Source organism: Seriola aureovittata, chromosome 21, assembly GCF_021018895.1.
Source record: "Seriola aureovittata isolate HTS-2021-v1 ecotype China chromosome 21, ASM2101889v1, whole genome shotgun sequence".
Classification (NCBI taxonomy): Eukaryota; Metazoa; Chordata; class Actinopteri; order Carangiformes; family Carangidae; genus Seriola; species Seriola aureovittata.
In genome coordinates, this window is record NC_079384.1 from 19654176 (window position 1) to 19674605 (window position 20430).

Sequence of the window (20430 nt, forward strand, 5' to 3'; positions counted from 1 at the left end):
CTCACCCCCCCACCCCACCCCACCCCCCTCCCCACCCCCCCAATGAGGAGACTCATTTAAAACTGCTTGTATCTGCAATGTCGTTCTTTTTTTCCCTACCCAGCGCTCATGACCATAGATGCGGGTTCAACGACAACATATCTCCTGGGTCGTAACGTCATCAGTGCCTCATGGGAGTTGTAGCTGTTGTGCAGGCATATGTCTTTCTCTGTGAATGAACACAGTCATCATTCATGCAGCAGCGATCTCAATCAGTCCTCACCTCATTAATTCTTCCAATCACTGAAGATGCTGTTTAACCATGTCGCGTTAACCTTGATTAGCAGCATCCCAGTTTAGTTCCGCGAACACGCGTCCCTTTCCATGAAACCAGTCAATATTTAACAGGATGAACGAGGTTTTAATTAATGCTCTGAAGAGTTTTTAAGTCGTCTGCCTATAAATATAAAGTACTATATGTAAGTGCTATCTCACACTAGATGAATCAATACAGATCAGCTGAGAGATAGTTAAATAATATGCATGAGATCTCTGAGTTTCAGTCGTCACCTTGACCTTGGTGGTGATGTGCTGTAAGTATTGGAGATATTTTTTTCCATTCTCACTGATTGAACAGATCAGATTGTCATGTACTATTTCATATGGTTTTATGTTGTGTGGAATAATAATGTTTTCAGGACTGTGCTATGGAACATGGTCCTTCCTTGTACCGCAGCGTGAAGGAGGGTTCAGAGAGGCTGTAGAATATAAAGAAGGTCACTTTTCATAACAAGCTATGAAATCAAGGTCAGACTTTTTGGTTTCTTTATTGTCATTGAAAGGAAAGGAAAGGTAAGGAAGGAAGAGGAAAGCAAGGAAAGGAAAGAATAGGAAACAAAAGGAAAGGGTGAGTAAAGGAAATGAAGGTAAGGAAAGGAAAGGGAAAGGAGAAGTAAATGAAAAAGCTGCAGTGAAAAGTAGGAAAGGACAGAATAGACAAGTGAAAAAGACAGGGAAAGGAAAAGAAAACGAGTAAAAAGAAATAAGGACAGTGATTAGAAATGTGATGAAGGGCTACAATCTAAAAAAAAAGAAAAGTTATTTAAAGAATTCTAAGATTGAAACGGCCGCCTGTGCAATTAAAGAAAGAACGATTTTTCCTCATAAAAGAAACAGTTTACAGATGGGTGCAGGTGATGTTTCTCATTTTCAGTCGAAATGAAAATCGAAATTGAATTGAGTGGCTGATCGCTCCACTCCGCTCAGATCAGATTTTTGATTTGTGTTGAAAACAAGCGCCACCATCTCGCCGTGTCCACTGATCTGTCTCCATGTTTTAGTAAAAGGATGACGATGAAATACAAGATGTAGTCATTTGGTTCCATTCACCGGATACATGTGAATTATTTCATGTGTACTGAGTTTACAAGCAGTCGTAACAATTGAGATGATTTAGCAGCTTGCAGGTACTGTGTGTCAGTGTAAGGGCACACACACACACACACACACACACACACACACACACACACACACACACACATGCATACACGTACACAAACACATACAGAGCATTTGCTGCAGTAATGAAGATTTAATCACCTGGCTTCTCATTCTGAGTTATGAGTCCCCCTGTGTTACATAATGGCCATTAGGAGGGCATAGGGCCATAGATCTCTCTCTCTCTCTCTCTCACACACAAACACACACACACACACACACACACACACACACACACAAATGCATATTGCTATTACCCCCCACATGCACCATGACGTATCTCCAATACAAACACACACACACTTACACACACACTCACACAGACCTCCCAGTTATTAGTCCTCTCACATACTCACAAATGAGACATATTATTATTAACATGCAGTGCATGTGGGATCTCTTGTGTACTGTTAAGTGCCTTCATACACAGTCTGCACACAGTATTCATCAACATATATCTAAATGTGGATCGATATATACATTTATATCAGTACATAAATGAATGCATGTGTCAGCTGTAAACAACACAAACAATATTTGTACTAAAGCAGGCTTTTTTCTTCAAACTAGAGTCTTGTATCTTTTTCTAAAGGCGATGTGGGGGGGGGGGTCAACATTATATCTTGAAAATAATCAAAACCAGGATCAGAGTCCAGGGTGGATAAAATGATGAAAGCCCTCTAATTGCAGCGTCGGTGTTCTGATCTTCGCCTCCTGCTGTTGGAAGAGTGAGACACTGATCCTGAATTACTCCCTGTGGAGAGGCCAGAGTCTTACATGGCAGCTCCTCAGGGATTGGGTGAAGGAGAGGCAAACTGTGCTTTGGATTAAAGAGCCATACAAATGCAGTCAAGTGCAGTCAGAATCTGTAATGAACTGAAAGCAAGGAGCCGAATGAGGCCGATCCAGGGATGTTTAACCAAGGCGTTTACCCATTATCCAGATGTTTGCTCCTGGAATGACAGCTGTCACTTGCCAATTCACATCCATTTGTTTCTTTACACTGATGTTATATGCAATTGTGGAACCTCCAAATTTTATTTTGCATTCAGTCTGAACGTAACTTAAGATAGTGAAAAATCACGCAGGATTGTGCAACAGATTGTCACACATTGAATTAATCAGTTAAAGCCTGACATTTTCTGACATGAGACACAACGAGTTAATCTTTGTTAGAGTTTTTTAAGTGTCTGTTTATTGGTTGACACAGTTCGGAGTCTGGTTTTACACAGGGATGTTTCGTAGGGTGTCTGAGGTTGGTGACAATTTCTTGTGTTGTTCCTAAAATGGAAAAGACATCTGCTCTGAAAACCAAATTAATTACTGCAACACCAAAAACAGAAATCTGTCTCGAAACAGTTCTGAGCTCAATAACCGTTTGTCTGGAGGGTTTATTGAGCCGGAAACAGCGACAGTGAGTTTATCTCACATCCAGTTATTTCTTTAGGCAGTCTAAATCTGTTTGGTGGAGGGAGAGATGAGGCTGCTGTGAGTTGATCGTACACAGGAAACTTTTATAGAGTTTCTGACGTACAGGTAGATGTTGTCTGCCCGGCGGCGAGATATCAGCTGCTCCTTCTCATCACACACACAAACACACACACACAAACACACATACACTCGATTCGTTTTCCCCCTACAATGTTAGTCTTATCCGAATCTCCATCTCCATCTTTCTGTGCTGTCCACGCCTCTTCCCTCTCCTCCCAAGGCCATTTCTCAAAGCAAATTTTCCCCACAGATGAAACACCGCTCCCCCTCCCACCTCCAGATCAGACCTGATAGAGATTGAAATGTTATTTCCCTCTTTCCCCGGAAACTTGTGTCGCAGCGCTCTGGTCCTTCAGACCTCCCCTGTGTGTTATCCTATCTATCTGTCCTCACTTTTCTCATCTCATTGACTTTTGATGTGTCTTCCCAGCAATTTGTTGTCGGTAAATCGCCCTCCCACGAAAGACTGGGGGAAAAAAAAGATATATAACTCAGATTTTTCTTTTCCGTCCTCTCCGATTGGTGGCAGCGACTGAACGTGTGTCAGAGGACATTATGTTCTCGCCCGCGATCCTCAGAGGGAGTGTTGGCGAATCGCTGTTTTTAATCAGACGGAGGACGGCCGCCGGGACGACTTCAGCAGACAACCTCTCCAACTTCTAATAAGACCCTGATTTAGCTCCAGTGGTTTTCAAACTCGGGTCTGAGGACCCTCAGGGGTCCTGCGGGGAGCCCTCGACAGGACCCCCAGCAAAAAGTGATCAACTCAATTTCTCACAAGAGGCTTTGTGTTGTTAGTGTTGATACAATCAAGCGTGTTTATCCTGCAACAAGCCCGACAGCTGACAGGGAGTCTCAAACTGCAGATAGGTGCTAGTTACTACTTACTGTGGGTGCAACGCAAAGCTGCTGTCGACAGAAATCTGAAAAGCTTCATTGGCTCACGTGCATGCACTTTAAACTTCAGCTCGTCTTCGGATCTGTTTACCTTCTACCTTTTTTCACCTAAATTCACGTAAATTCACCTCTTGTTAACTTTTTGTGTTACAGACGAGAACCTAATGAGACATACCTGAAATTGTGCTGCTTGCTCCAACACTTGCATAAAAGTATGAATTAATACCAGAAAGTCGTAAAGCTGAGGTTTTGCTCATGCAGGAACTCCTGTCTTAAAAATTTTACTCTTCTGCACTGTATGAGTTTGTCCAGCAGGATGAGATAAGGAAACAAAGATGGGGCGCTCATGTTCATCGTTTCCTGAGACTAAAACGTTTTCCAAAACTCAATCCAGCTGCGTTTCCAAAAGTCTCAAACACTCAACAGTAGTGTGGAAACCAGGAGTAAATGCAGCCACAGTGATGCTGCAACCATCACTTTGTGTTGCATCTTCTATTCCCACAGACCAACCACTGACCTTCAACTAAACCATGACAAGAATAAACCATTAAAGATATTTAGGGAATTTCACTATTTTGTACATTCACATTTAACACTTCTCTAATAGAAACGTACTTAATAACACACATCTTGTGATATGGATCAATGAAACAAAATTATATTTAATGTATTTTACTGCTTCATACTCTTAGAATCACATATTTGAAATGTACAAATACTAAACACAGAATGTGAACATAGTGTGTAATTTATTTGACATGTTTATGAGACAGTTAATATGCTTCTTCCATTTCAATGAAACTGACAAAGCCTCAGGATGAGAGCATTATTCATGATTGATAACATGTTTACATCCTTTCACTCCGCTCTGACCAGCCCGCCATTTTGCCCGGTCTCCCGTCTATCTGTCACCTCCTTTCTCTCTCCGTCAGTCTCTCCTCTCCCACAGAAGAGCTAAAGAGGTTTGCAATTATTTTGTTGAGGATAGGAATTACCCAGCCATTTGTCCATAATGGGGACTGCATTGTTACTGGCCCTTCTGAAATGAATCCATTAGAAATGTTGGAGAACGAAAATGAGCCTCAGACGGTACTAATTTCAAATCCCTGAGGTAATTTGGAGTCGTTAACAACAATTTGTGTCTTTGAAAACTAGAAGCTTGCTAATTTCAGTGAATAATACATGGAACAAGATAGATATTTTTCTCCCTTTTCATTTTTCCCCCAAGCCACAAAGATATAGTCTTTTTTTTTTTCTATCAGGCACGGGTAGTGATGAATGACCACTGAGCTCTTGTACATCCCATAAAGAGATGCCAAATTAGGTTTAGTAATAATGGCAGGACTGAAAATGAAAAAAGATCTAATGAAACACAATGATAAAAAAACATATGTAATGTTTGGATTTCACAAGGACTGCATATAAAACCATCCCTTCAGTCACAGATATTATTTGTGCATCTCAAAGAAACACCACCATGTCAGATTATATGGTTCTGTCATAATGTCGATTCAGTAGAATCCTTAAACTTAAGGCAGCCTTTGACTGAATATTAACACAAACTAATGTACAGTATATCCTCAATGTAAACAAAGATCATACTAAATATCACTGCAGAGCACTTGTCGAGTTATGTCTGATAGATAAAAGAATACATGATAATAATAATAACTTTGATTTTTTATAGTGCCTTTCAAGGTACCCAAGGCCGCTTTACAGAGTAAGAAGACACAAAGTAAATACATATATGATAACACATATATTTCACATAAGGTGAAAATCCAAAATACTGAAATTAGATCAAATTTGCTGTAAATCTAATAAATATATTTTATAGCACATCAAAGCTTTCGGAAGCTACCTGTTTGTAGTTTGTAGTCATTGGAGGCTGCATTGGTCATTAACCCGGCAATACAAGATGTACTGATCATTAAGTGATGCTGAAAAGAAAGTGAATAAAAAATAAAGTTTATATCGGAGACTCAGGTTGGGTATTAAGCCTCAGTTGTTTTAATTTAAAACCAGTTTTAATGTGGTCTCTGATCAGTGTATTTTTCAAAGTACAGTATCAGTACTGACTCAGCACTAGTACTTGACATTTTCAAGCCATACCCAAGCTTACTGACGGTAGCACTCGACAATGATGGATCAGATGGACCACCAGTATCGCCACAGACCCCTGATGGATTTTAGTTGACCGGACCCGACCCTGCTGATGCAACATGGCGTGTAGACTGAGGACATTCCAGCCCAGGAGTGCAAAGTCCTTGACCCAGGAAGCTTAGGATTCCCCCGTTGGAGGAAATGCAAGGTCCGAAGGCCGTCCAATGAGGAGGAGACCTTCAAGGGAATCCTCCTGCACTAAGTACCTCTTCCTAGACTGTGCTGCTCATTTACCTCTTGAATGATCTCTTCCACATTCTTTTCAACCTTCCCGTACAAAACTTTTATACTTGTACATCATTCTTTGAGCGAGCACCGGTGCTGGCTTGCATTCTTAAAAAAAACAACCTGAAAAAAGATTGAGGGATGATGGCCTCACAGCTTTCACGCTCCCCTGTCACACAGAGATTAGGCTTTGGGCTCCTTACCTCTTTGTGCACCAGGAAAAGAGGAAATCTTGATTAATTTCTTGTCCTCCAGTAGTAATATGATTAAATTCAGTGGGTTGTCTCATCTGATCTGAAGCCTGGGGAACATAAATGGGATCAGTAAACTGTAATGGCATGTGCCTCTTTAGATTTTGATGTTTCTTATTTGCGTGTTTAAATTATGACCTGATGATCGTAAAGATCGGGAGGTTCTAAAAATAAATTTCATCCACAGAAAGTTTAATGGATTTCTAGTCAAAAGACGTTGAGATATTTTCTTTTACAAAACTTGAACATTGATGCTCTTTGAAAACAACAAGAAATCTTTAAAACCTTGTCGATTTTCTTTATTCTCATGCATTTTGAAAAATCTGAGCTGTTTCGCTCCAAACCACTAGTGTTCACTTGTCATCTTAGATGATTGTCTAAATAAAACATTTTGTGGTGAAGTCGTGCGTTAGACTTAATGTCCCGAACTAGAATTATAATAATGGGAAAATATATGTTTTTAAAGTTTTGTGATCCAGTGAAGGCTGAATACGTCCCTGCAGCAGTGCTAATTATCTAACACCCACGGATTGTCTTTAGATGAACAAAAAAGGTAGAAATCACAACCAGAGAAACACACACACACGCACACACACACACACACACACACACACACACACACACACACACACACACACACACACGTACACATGTACACATATATACAGTAATTGAAATTCATATTGGTGTGTTTTTCTTTGAAAAGGCCCCAGAGAGCGTAGCTTTGTGTAGATTAGAAACATCAAAGCGGTTTCATAACAGTAAAATGCATCAGAGAATATCCTGTGAAAGGAGTGTAAAACAGCAGCGTGGAATCCTGATCAGTGTGTGTGTGTGTGTGTGTGTGTGTGCGTGCGTGCGTGCGTGCACGTGTGTGCGTGTGTGAGGTCGAGTGTTTGTGGGTGGCTGCACAAGGGTATGTGAAGCCTTGACATTACTGATGTGTGTGTGTGTGTCCTTGGAGCTAATATGTGTTTACCTCAGCAGAATCATTTCATAGGGACTTTGCTTTTATTGAAACACTACATGTGCCTGCAATGTTGATAGGTGTGTGCGTGTGTGCGTGCGTGTGTGTTTCTCCGGTTGTGTGGACACATTTCAGTCCTCACAACTTCAACAGGCTGTTTGTGGGTTAACACTCGGGGGGGGTGGGGTTTGGTATTTAGCTGTGATGGCTGAAGTTAGGGTAAGGGGTAATGCATTATATGGGCTGGAAAGAGGAACATGTTCTATCCACAAGAACCTAAACTTCATCAACAAAAAGAAGATTACAGTCACTGCCCACACTGTGGGATTGACAGGTGGTCTGTGGGACATATATACTGCAGTAACAGCCAAGTGATGAGGGCTCCCCCTCCAAAGTCATTTTAAATCACCAATCAAAGGAAAGGATGAAGAGGAGGTGAAGGTGTGGAAATAAAAAAAGAAGTCTGGCAGGGAGTCAAGGCGGAGAACAGCACAGGCTTTTTTGGGGGGGGGGGGCATGGTAAATGCTGGCATTTTGCTCTCCTGTCCACATGAGAGAGTGAGTTACAGAAATACAGCCAGCCTAGCCTTTTGGATGACAGGAGGAAAAAAAAGAGGCCTGACATTTGAGGAGAAGGAAAGAAGCGGGGAGGACAGGAATAATGCATGAGCAGCAACGCTGTGAGCGAGGTAGAAATTTATCCGCCATGTTTGACCTCCGCTGGGAGGAGAGCGGGATGGAAAGACCGAAGCTGGATGTGAAAGCAGTTTGGAGAGGATTTCCAGATCAGATCAGAGCTGACGGTCTTTATTAGACGATTCTTGAAGATTTACTTTATCCGGTCATCTCTTTGAAACCTTTTCTCCAGACACTGAAAACATAAAATTGTGTGAGCAGTTCCCCTGATGGCCCTGTTCCTTAGAAATGATGTTTTTTTATAATAATTTACAACAGCAATACTTTCTGAGAGAAACATCATTTAAGTTGTCAACATAATGGTTTTTGAAAATGAATCCAAGTCGCAAAAAGTACATATCAGATGCATCTGCAAAATGGTATATTTCAGCCATGCTAGCAGTATAGCCCTAGGGATGGCAATGATTGGTCCACCAGTTGGCAATGAAACATTGTACAAATATGCATGGTGCCCAGGGGATGAACCACAACAATTTTGGTGCAATCATTCAAAATTCAAAATTTGAATATGTCTAATACTAATAACACTAATATGTTAAACTAAGATGATTAACATTGTAAACATACCTGCTAAACATCAGCATGTTAGCAGGCTGTTAGCAGTTAGCTCAAAGCACCAATGTATAGCCTCTAAGAGGTACATGCATGATTAGTCTTGGATCAGTCTTGTTTGCTTACTGTATCCGCTCGTAGCAATGCTAATAGCACGTCATGAACTGGTAAAAGTGTTTGACAAACTTTAAGCTACATCACATTTATTTCCTTACTGTGTGTTCAGTTTCTCTGCTTCCTGCACATCTGGCTGCACATGGGTGTTCCTCTGAATACATTTTACTTCAGAGAAACCGGTTCAGAAAATTTTCTCCTCCTAAAGAGAGCCCACTTCTGTGGCATCCCTCAAAGAGTCAATCTAAACCTCTGTTAAATAGAACAGGACATCCTGCATACTGAACATCCACACAAAGAAGAAAGCAGCGCAGTAATGAAATTCCAAGTGGCAACGCGTTTGTGTCCAGCAAATTAATTCACAGCCCAGTCCTTGCATGGCAGGAGACATATTTAGAAAGGCTGCAGTCACTCTAAGTGAATCAAAAGCCACCAAATCACTTCACGGCTATATCTGAATTGAGCATTTATTTATTGCTCACTGCAGGACCTTGGCTTAGAGTCTAAGAGAGAATTCAGTGGAAAATTCATGTCCTGTTCTCTTTAAAGCACGTGGAAGGTAAAGTGACTGGTCTTTCTGAGATGTACCACGGGTTTATTTTAAAAAAAGGCAAAGTAACTGTACTATAGAATCCGTAAAGGACCAGCTGATCTTTATGATCTTTACTTGGTGTTTTTCTTTCTAAAACCGTGACCACAGCGGTTCCCTAACGTTAACCACATGGCTATTACTGTAACCATGAGGTTAAAGCTCCTCTAGTCCCAACGTACTATGTATTTTATCCAATCCTATTCCCTAAACCTAAACAAACCTTAACCACAAACAAAATCCAATGAGAGGCGGATTTGTTTTTGCAGCAGTGATTTGTAGTGGCTTTGAAAGGCACACACTAAATTATGGCTTCCAGCCAATAGGACTGTCAGATTAGAAAACGTTTCTGTGTTGTTCTTGCAATTTTAGTTTAATTTGGAAGACAAACAGCAGCTTTACAAGCAAAAATTACTTCCTAATTTTTTCAGATTTTCCTGGTTTCAAATGTTTTTCCTGACCAGATAATCAGTCTGAAAAGCAATTTTGTGTATGATTCACTCTGAGGTTTGGAACCACACTGTTTTTTTCCTAATTTCAGTTTCTCCCTTTAACCACCCCTCCAGAGTTAAGGCTTTTCAGCCTTAGAATCTATCATGAACTGAAGATATACTTTATATTTCTGAGATTGACAAGGCTACAAGGCTGCTTGTCATGAGCATGAATGCTAAAATCAAAGGATGTAGTGCTTAATGGCATTTACTGTGACATGATCAAATATTCAGAATTTCTCCTCAGTAATATATAAATCATCACATTCTGGCTGCTGAACTGCTTATAGACAAATATCTGCTCAACATCACTATTAAATCTCCTTTATAAAATGTAGAAGCGTAAATGAAAATAGGAGGATTTTCAGCAGACAGCATCAATATTTAAATCTTATCTGTTCTAACCTCCTTCATTCAGTCTGTAGACATAATCACCACAGCCAGGTTTGTTGAGCCTCATCTATTTTTTATTTAACACATGGGTTTATTGTTATAAGGTGGCTGTAATCCAATGAGGAACGCAAACACTGGTAAATCAGATCCAAAAAAAACCAAAACACCAGACATGTTGTTGCTCTATGCAGATTGTGGAAGATGCGGATGCTGTAATGAAACAGCACACGTCCCTCTGCAGATTCTCGGAGCATATCTCATATTTTTGTTGTCTCCTCTTCCTCTCATTACCGGCCCCTCTCACAGCACAGAGCAGCATGATTGCCGTAAGTCAGCGAAATGAGCTGCAGTTAGAAAGACTGGCAACTCACCTGGGACTGTCTGGCATTTTGGAAAATCTATTTCTACCATTAATGCTCTAATAATTGTCAGGAATAATAGGTGTTGTGTTTTCGCGTTGATGTGAAGCTCGGCCTCCCTGGTGCACAACAGATTGCCGTTATTACTCCTTCACGGGGAAGTTTGTTCAACAAACTCTCTTCCAAGCTGCTTCCCTCTTGGCCGACATCAGGGCTTCACCAGAGCAACACAACGTTTCGTCGCTCACTTAAAGGGTTTATCATCAACAAATCATCACTGAAATCGTCAGTACAAAAACACAGTCAGCAGCTTCTACTCTTTTTACCACCAGCTCAGATTAAGGAGGAAATCTGCTGGATCCAGAGACAGAGGGCACTGTTCTTCCAGAGCAGACAGAGATATAAAGCTTACTGAGTTTATGGTGATGGCAGAAACTGAAAACCACTTCTGACATGATTATCCTCTTCATGGCAGACAGGAGGCAGCAGGGTGAAATAAGAGTGATTTTGGAGCAGTTTGTCAATAATTTTCTGTGCCGTTATTTCCTGCCATACTGAAGAATAAATGCAGAACAAATAGGAGCTGGGTGTCACATATTCGTCTCTCCGACTTCCTTGTGAAGTAACTTCCTTGTAAGTTCCTTGTTAAGTTAATGTTCCCCAGGGCAAATGAAGATCTTGAAGTACGGAAGTGTATTGGTAACAGTAATCGGACACAGTATAGCACTATAGCTCTGTATTTTTAATCATCACAAGTTCAACTCTGCAGTAAAACATCCATCACTCAAAGTTTGAAATGATTGTTTCGTTAGTTTTCATTGGTGAAAACAGCCGGATTCTTTGTAATGAGTGAGAAGCTGTAGCACATGACCACATACAGCCGCCATCCTGAGTTGTCCAATGGCGTGAACGCCCTCGAGTCGTAAACATGGGAATCTTTCTTAACATTACCTTCTCTCCGAAATGATGTGAACGCAGCATGAGCTCAACACCAGGCTTATTTTGGTCATGTGACATGATTCAGAGGTCTGGAACCAGGAGAAAGTGCAACATGGCCGAAAGTGTCTGGACCGTCCAAGAGTAAAAACAACGATTGTAATGAACTTAAAAACACTGAACACCTCTTTGGAGATCTTCAAAATTTGTTTTCCACTTTAGCTGCTAGCTCATTTAACTTTCATTAGCATTCATTTCATGAAGTATTAAATGCTTAAATACAAACATGTGTTAGGGATGTTTTTTAGTTTATCAAAACCAAATCCACTCTTAAAATACCTTCACGAAAACCAGAACAGAGTGTACATCATTTGAAGGAGGCTGTTGTAAGTGTAACCAGGCCACATGACACTCATTTAAAAGTAAATTACAGTTTTTATTGAACCATTAAAAGTTTTTTCAAGTCCAAAATACTGCATTCGTATGATATTAAGGGAGTCACCGAACACAAGTCAGACTTTAACATCAAAATTTTATTTATTTCCACAGTCGTCTAATCTGTGCTGTATCTGTGGTGCTGTAAACAGACTCCATTAACAGTGTGATTAGGGACAGTGAAGACATCTTAAAAACTGTAAAAGTCCCATTTCCCCTCCAGGTTGCTGATGACCTGCTGACACTGCTGTGTTTTACTGTCACTCTGAAGCCTCATTACTGATCCAGCAGGGACAAAATAACTGCTTGTCACCGCTGCGTGGAACAGCCTCAGCCTTTGTTGATAATGTCCTCCTTCTCTTCATTTCTTGGTTAATTTCGATGGCCGTGGTTCAGCAGTTCAAAGGCTGGAAGCAGGGAGATAGGAAACTGTGGAGTTAATTTATCTGTGTTAATGAAGAACACCCCCACTATCTCACACACATAAGGAAGAAGGAAGGATGGAGATCATCGAGAGGACAGCGGCGCTGAGAATAGCCCTGATTATTGAACAAGTGTTCCCTCTTTCTTTCCTTTTCGGTCTTTCTCCACCTCCTTTCTCTCATCTCCATTCGCCCTATCTCTCCGCCTCTCCATCATTCCCAGCTCGCTCAACGCCTCTTCATTTTCTTGTTTCTTTCTTGTCCTTTTTCTCTCATGTTCAGCTCATGTGTTCATGTTTGTTATACAGGGTCTGTTGTGCACTTTGCGAAGCCCTTTCAGGGTAAATTTGTGATTTATGCTACATAGATGAGTGGACTAAATTCCCATTTCACAATTTTCAACGTAGTGTAGATACTTCAATATCTTGTCTTATGGTCTTAAATTTAAATTATTCAACTTTGTCTCTGAGAAATCTCGTTTTCTCTTCCATTTTTTACTGTGATCTGTCAAGGGGCCAATCAGAATTCAGGATATTCAGTTTCTGGAATCGGGAACGATGTCGCCAACAGTGATCCATACTCAGAAAGTGAACCGGTTTTAATTAAGCAGCAACCTCCAGGGCTGAAAAATTTATTAATTTCCTCCAACTGTTTATATAACCAACCTGTTTACATTTTTATTAAGGCTTAAAGTTATGGAAAATTGAGGGCTTGGCCTCTTTGAGTGACAGGTGGGTGAGCGTATGCTTTCCACAAACTGGCATGCACTGAAAGTCTCAGCTCCACACACGCCCCACCTCTTTGACCATCTTTGGAATAGCTGGGAGTTAGGGGCGGAGTCAGGCACTGCCAAGATGGCGACCTTGGAGCAGCTCACTCTGAGCTTCCTCAGAAACCTGTGGCTGGGGTGCATTTTTATTTACAGTCTATGATTTTAATCCACTGCATGTTTTATCAGGCCATTAGCAACCCACCCGACATACAGTCATTAGAAGCTATGTGATTTCACGTTTCTGCTTGAAATGCACCATGGGAGATGTAGTTTACTTCTCACCCTCAGGTTTTATGGGCATTCTTGTTAAGAACCAGATATTTTCTTACATAGTTGTAAATCATTTGCTCTCATGACTCAACCAGAACAAGACTCCAGAACCCTGGACACCTGAAGTAACCGCGAGGTTCACGTACTGTAGTCCTCTGATCTGTCACTTTAATATGACTCTACAAATTGTTTTTTCTACAGGTTTGATGGATGTTAAATACAGAGGACTGATGAGTCTAACAAGACCAATTCCATATTTACTTAAATACATTTTTTTCCTGATCACTGCAAACAAAACCAGCAGTAGCCTGCAATTATCACAGAACCTACGTTGCCACAAGAGCATAATAAACACACTTCACTGTGTCATATCTAACAGCGGCATCATCATTAGGAGAGCATTAACGGAGCAATTTGTTGCAGGCGAGTGCGGGCGTGTTAGCGATGTATTATTGTATGACCCTGGCTGGCTGTTTACAGCTCTGCACACTGTACAACAAGAAACAGATAGTGTGATTAGCTTAACGGCGCTAATTAAGACATTCTGTCAGAGATTACGGAGCGTGTTCGCATTAACTGTCAACTAAAATTAATCGGAGCGTGGTTGATCACACTGTTTTATTAGCCCTCTGTAATGTAGAAGTAACCTGTTTTTATTGAATTTATTTTTTTATTCATCTTTTTACATTGATGCATGAAACTGCCCTTAAATCGATTTGTTTAAATGTGTAACACCAAGGCCGACAATGAGTCCATATTCATAAGAGAGGGATTCATGTGCAATCAAACACATTTCATCTCATAAGGAATGATGCAAACTGATGCAGTGTGGATTCATGGGAACGTACACACAGACATGCATGAGTGTCAAGCATTCAACCATCATCCCTCCACCTAATCAATAAACTGTGTGTGTGTGTGTGTGTGTGTGTGTGTGTGTGTGTGTGTGTGTGTGTGTGTGTGTGTGTGTGTGTGTGTGTGTGTGTCTCTCTCCATGGTGACGGGACGCTCCTTATTCACAGTGCTATTATGGAACACATACATGAACATAAGCTCTAATGGCAAGCACCTGCTGAGAAAAACAAACAGCCAGAAATCAAAGGGGAAAAATGCCGCCTGTTATGATGAAAGCTGGGTGTTGAACTCCTGTGGTATCAACGAAAATGTGTCCATAGCAACAAGTATCAAAGACTGCTAAGTATACTAAGCTTGTATCACATTTCTTGTTGTTCATTTGTTCCTGATTTAAAAGTTTGGCAATTTTAGACAAAATTATTGTTCAGCTGCTTCTGTTAAGACATTTGTTTGGCTTCTATTGTAAAATGACAGAAATACTACACTATACTATACTGTATTTCTCAAAGTTAGGTATTGTAAATCATATCATTTTGAGCTACACGTCGGCATGCTAACATGCTAACAGTGGCTAATGTTTAGCAAGTATAATGCTTGTTTAAGAGCATTGTAAAACATTAAATATAACCTTGTTTTTGACTTATTATTAAATTATCTTTTATTTATATTATTTTTGTTATATTATTTAGGTAAAAGTTGTGACTCAAAAAAAGGCAAAAAAAGTTATGTCTCAGCATAACATTGTTATGACTCGAAACTTTGGAATTACTAGGAGTAAATTTATGTTTATTATGCAGGACTTTTGTTTGTCTTTTTTATTAATACTATATCTTAGGGCAGTTTTGCCTTAATTTGAAAGACGGCAGTAGAGATCAACAGGAAACATGGGAAAAGAGATGAGGAGAGGAAAAGAAAAGAGAAAACCTGCAGCAAATGTCTGAAACCAGAATCAAACACAGGATGTTCTGAGTATTTAGACCCCAAGGACACACAATCTCACTCTCAACTTTCCATCTGTTTTTTCTCTACCATATATAAATGATTAGTATTTATTGTTGTAGTACAAAAACACCATTATGATGTTTAAATAAAATAATCAACATTATACAATTTAATTTGCTGTCTAATTCACGTACATGGACTCAGTGTCTGTATGAAGCAAATGAGCCCCCAACGCTCCTGGAGTTCATTTTTCTGAGAGGGATGTTTGGGGCTTTGAAAAGGCTGTTGGAGGAGGAGGTGGGTTTTATTTTTTTGGACCCAATTAGGTGAGGTTCGTTTTGTGTGTGGGTAAAAATGCGATGAATGGGAACATGCCGGAGTGGGTTGATGGCATAGATGTCTTTTAATTTGGTTCTACCTCAGTCTCTAGACTCATCTCTTTGTCCCTGTCTAATTTGCAGCAGCAGACTAACATGAAATCCAGTGAGACCAGTGAATAAATTGTAAAATTGCAGCCTGTGAGCCATGTAGCATTTGTTTAATTGACGGGTGCTGTGCCTGTTGTTTTCACCTCTGTGTGTTCTCTCTGTGGACCTTTGACACACAAACAAATAACGTTAATAAAGCTCAGCCTTGTGTCGCTGATGCGTCTGTACTGTACTCTGTTTACACTCTGTCTTCCCTCCCTGTGTCTTGCAGCTCGCGACGTGGGACTCGGTGCACGGACTGAACGGCAGCCTGAAGGAGAGTCGGATAGAGAATGGCATGCAGGGAGTGACGGTCAAGGTGGTCACTTTACTGGTAAGTGACGTGTGTAAATGACACTAAAGTAGGCATTATATGTAAGGGTGTTTACTTTAAATCAACACCAATACACCAAAGTATCAATAACACGGATATTGATGCACCAAAGGGGTTATTTCATCAGCCAATCAGGTTGCAGCTGTACGATGCATGAACTCCTGCAGATGGAGTCAGGAGCTTCAGTGAATGTTCACATCAAAGTTTTCTTGTCTCACTTTGGTTCCTTATTAACAGTCGTGGTGTGAATGCCAGTGAGTTCAGTGAACTTGCGGCAGAACAGGAGATTGGCAGCATGAATCTCCAGCAACGATGTGATGCAGTCATGTCAACATGAAGCATAGTCTCAAAAGGAAAGTTTCTACATCTGGTTTCTCATTGATCTATGAGAAGAAGAACCGAGGAACTACCCAGTGTTAGTTTGGTGTATATTCAGTTCTTTCAACACAAGCTCAGTTCTTGATGTAGAAATAATTCAACTTTCCACAGCACAAAACCACCACAGTAAATCCCCAGAAAAAATCCCTCAGTCAATAAAAAACTACTTCACACAGCTCAGTTTGTTTCTGAGTTTCTTTGAGTGTTTATTATTTTCAGTCATCCGTGGCTTCTTCAAGCTCCCCCACCCAACGGTTTCCTCTCTTCTCTTTTTTTCTGAGAGGACATTGATCTAGCACCTTGACTTAAGCAGCACCTCCGGTCAGTGTGATTAGGTTAAGAGATACAAACAGCCAGGCGTTTTTCACCCCCCCGGTCCCAGAGCAGCTGCAGCAGCAGCAGCAGCAGCGGGTGGGTTCAGCCAGAGATTCCTCCTGTGCTGGCACAGCAACGACGAGACGCAGGTCCAACCAAGCGAGACTAATACCTTCACCCTGCAGTTCATCCCCTGAAGCAGCAACACTTCCAGCTCTGACTGCTGCCAGCTACCAACACTCACCCAACACACAGCCACTGATACATAGACGCCTTAATGCACCGACATTATCAGTAAACCTGATCATGTGAGAAGGTAAAACATGAATCGTCTCTCACTCTCTCAGCGCCTGTGGTAATTGAATAGCTGCATTTCGGTGATTATACACAGCTGATTTTTGTTACTTTGACTCACCGTATATTCTCCCACGCTTCAGTCTGAATAGAGGTGAGAACTTCACTTTTTCTGTGGAAAAAAGTCCTGCAATTCATTGATGTTTATTATAACTACTAAGGGATATAATTAGTTTAAAAAATGTTGCACTTTACAACTCAAAAACACTGAGGGAAAGGGAGGGAACATTACACAGGTTAAATGGGTAAAAATGTTGAGAGTTTTACAGACTTAAAATTGATCAGTTACAAACACAAGAACCAGAAGCACTGAGGTGAGGAAACGGGGCCGGCGGGTAGAGCCAAATCAAAGAAAGGTAGCTGGCTACACAACGATAGTTTTCTTCTGTCAAAAAGAAAAACCCTAGTACCCAGTTAATGTTCAATAATTCATGTACAGTGTTAAAACAAAATCCACAAAATCCAAATCCCTGGTCCCAGGGTGAGTATAATCAGTATTTTTTACAATACCAATGTGTGAAATGAGAATGTAAAAACCATGTGACAATGTGTAAAGCGACTGGTTGTGATGAACCTACAGAGAGTCACCAGCTGAATCTACAGCTCCCCTCAGTTTGACAGAACTTTATAGTGAGTTTCAGCTCATTGTTTATTTGTCCGAACACAGCGTTACTGCTCTGGTCCACTCTCACTGCTCTTACGGTGTCGTTTTCAGCTGCAGTGGCGAGATGTTTTCAGAGAAACATCTGTAAGAAGCCACTGTCCTCTACCTGCTCTGCAGACAGACACAGTCAGAGAGCAGCTGGTGAACACAGTGGAGCATTTAGCAGCTAAAGAGCCAGAGATTTCCCTCAGGAGCTGGTGGAGACCAAACACAGAGCTGAAAGAAAGAGAGGGAACACTGGGACACAAACACCACCACACATGAATCATCATGTTGATCTCTGTCTGCTCGATGTGGAAATAAAAAGCTGTGAGGTCACAAGTTCAACACATCAACTTAGAAGGTGATGATACTGTATGCCAGTATCATATATATTCTACACATATTCTCAAAGGTACCTTACATAACACTAAATCTGTCAGTAGCCAAACCTCAGAATTGTTTATTGTTTTTGCTCTGATTTCCTCTCAGAGACTGAGGAAGTTCATCTTACTTTGTTTTTTATTTTTTGAAGCTGTAGTTTGGTGAACACACTGTTAAGCCCTCTCCCTCCCTCCCTCCCTCCCTCTCTTTCTCTGCAGGAGGACCCTTTTGTCATGGTGGCAGAGAACATCCTGGGGCAGCCGAAGAGATATAAAGGCTTCTCCATCGATGTCCTGGACGCCCTCGCCAAAATCCTGGGCTTCAAATATGAGATCTACCAGGTGGGACTAACTGACACGCATAGGTTTTAGTCCAAACATGAACACCACACAGAAGAATGACTCACTCTGTCCCACATGAGATTAAACAAACTCTTGGCTGTAATGATCTTCATCACCAGTTTCTCAGCTGTTTTTGATAATGTAGACCTGAGCTAAACGCTGGATCACAGCTCGCCGTGTAGCTGAACCAGTACTGCATTACTCACAAATTATATATGTATATAAATATATTTTTACCGTTAAAAAAAAAGAAGAAATACAGGAGGTCGGACGTGGACCAGGCCTACTGTTTGGCTTTCAGAGAACATGATATGCAAGTTTAACACCACATATCTTGAACTGCACAACTGCACGTTATTGTCATCTTTTTTTATCAAAGTATCTCCAGACATCACTTGCACTGGTCACGGCTGCCATGGTGCACGTAACGCCAGCTGAGTTGAACTATTGTAGCCAAAAACAACACGTGCGCAGGTGCACGAGTAGTGAAACGCTACTCGAATAATGACGTCAACAACAAGTACTCATACCCGTCCCTAACACACAGAGCCTTTTTGATCTGATAAAATCTTTACCTCGATCTGACTGCACGCCGTCGACTCCGAGGCCTCAGATTGTGCGATGGATGTCTGCTGAATTGTGGCCGTACACCAAGCTAAGACACGTCAAGAACCCCCATCATCCATTCTGCACAGTTCTCATAGTGTTGGAGCTATTTTTCATAGCAGCAATCAGATTGTAGTATTTTCATACAGCACGTCTTTTTTTAGCCTCCAAAGAATGCAACTGGCTGTTAGTGGACATGTCCAGACATTTTGGACTGATGACCACAGATTTCACCACGTTTCTCTCAGAACAAAAATCAACATGTTGATATATATGAGTCTTGTTGAAGTTTGAGCTTTCATCTTGTTTTCCTCATGACGTTGGGCTCGACTTGAGGATTTTTGGATGAAATGAGGAGTATAAACTGAACCTTATCAATCTTTTCTCCAGGTGGCAGACAGTAAATATGGATCTCAGCTTCCAAACGGCTCGTGGAACGGGATGATTGGTGATCTCATCAACAAGGTAAAGCTAGACTTAAAATCCATCGAGCACCGAACGTCGGTAAAATTTGCAACTGCTGCCTAAATAAAAGGGTCGTACTGTACTCAAGTCAAGTGTCTGAGCCTGGACCACTTGACTCAATCAGATATAAATTCAATCTTTTCAAATCAAAACATTAATACTATATTCTGAGTGGCACACCTGTCTCCCTCTGCGTCCCCTCCCTCCTCCCCCAGAGAGCCGACCTGGCGGTGTCAGCGATCACCATCACTCCAGAGAGGGAGAACGTGGTGGACTTCAGCAAACGTTACCTGGACTACAGCGTCGGCATCCTGCTGCGAAAGCCTGAGGAGAAGATCAACATCTTCTCCCTCTTCGCACCCTTCGACCTCGCCGTCTGGGCGTGCATCGCCGCGGCGATCCCGGTGGTGGGAGTGCTTATCTTCCTGCTCAACAGGCTGCAGGCGCTGCGCTCGTCCTCCAACCAGAATGCACCACCAGGCCAGCCACCCAGCACCATGGGGTCAGGCACTCTGCACAGCGCCATCTGGATCGTTTATGGAGCATTCGTGCAGCAAGGTGAGAGACACAGTAAGAACGGTTTCATTTGGACCGTTTGGTCTGTACTTCGACCAGAATTTGAAACATTTCAAGTGAATAGATTTTCTCAAAGATAAATTTGTCCAAATCTTAGAGTTCAACTTGAACTTTGACCTGCAAATTTGCACCTTTGACCATTAGAGAGAAAATGTTTTTTTGGTTGCCATGGGATTTTAAAGGGAATGGCCCAGTAACTTGATTGTTCAGTATCTGCATCTGTGTGAATGTGAAGGTAGAAAAGTGTGTGAAACCTGAACAGCAGGAACAT

At 41.3% G+C, this 20430-nt stretch overlaps 1 protein-coding gene across 3 annotated transcripts in view; it reads left to right on the plus strand.

Annotated features, from left to right (window-relative positions):
• The window catches only part of grid1b (glutamate receptor, ionotropic, delta 1b), a 522039-nt gene that overhangs the window by 453728 nt on the left and 47881 nt on the right, over positions 1 to 20430 (plus strand). For all 3 annotated transcript variants that reach the window (XM_056365959.1, XM_056365958.1, XM_056365957.1), the window contains exons 9-12: positions 15996 to 16097; positions 18390 to 18512; positions 19509 to 19583; positions 19799 to 20141. In XM_056365959.1, the coding sequence (XP_056221934.1) occupies positions 15996 to 16097; positions 18390 to 18512; positions 19509 to 19583; positions 19799 to 20141 (643 nt within the window). The remainder of the gene's footprint in view (positions 1 to 15995; positions 16098 to 18389; positions 18513 to 19508; positions 19584 to 19798; positions 20142 to 20430) is intronic.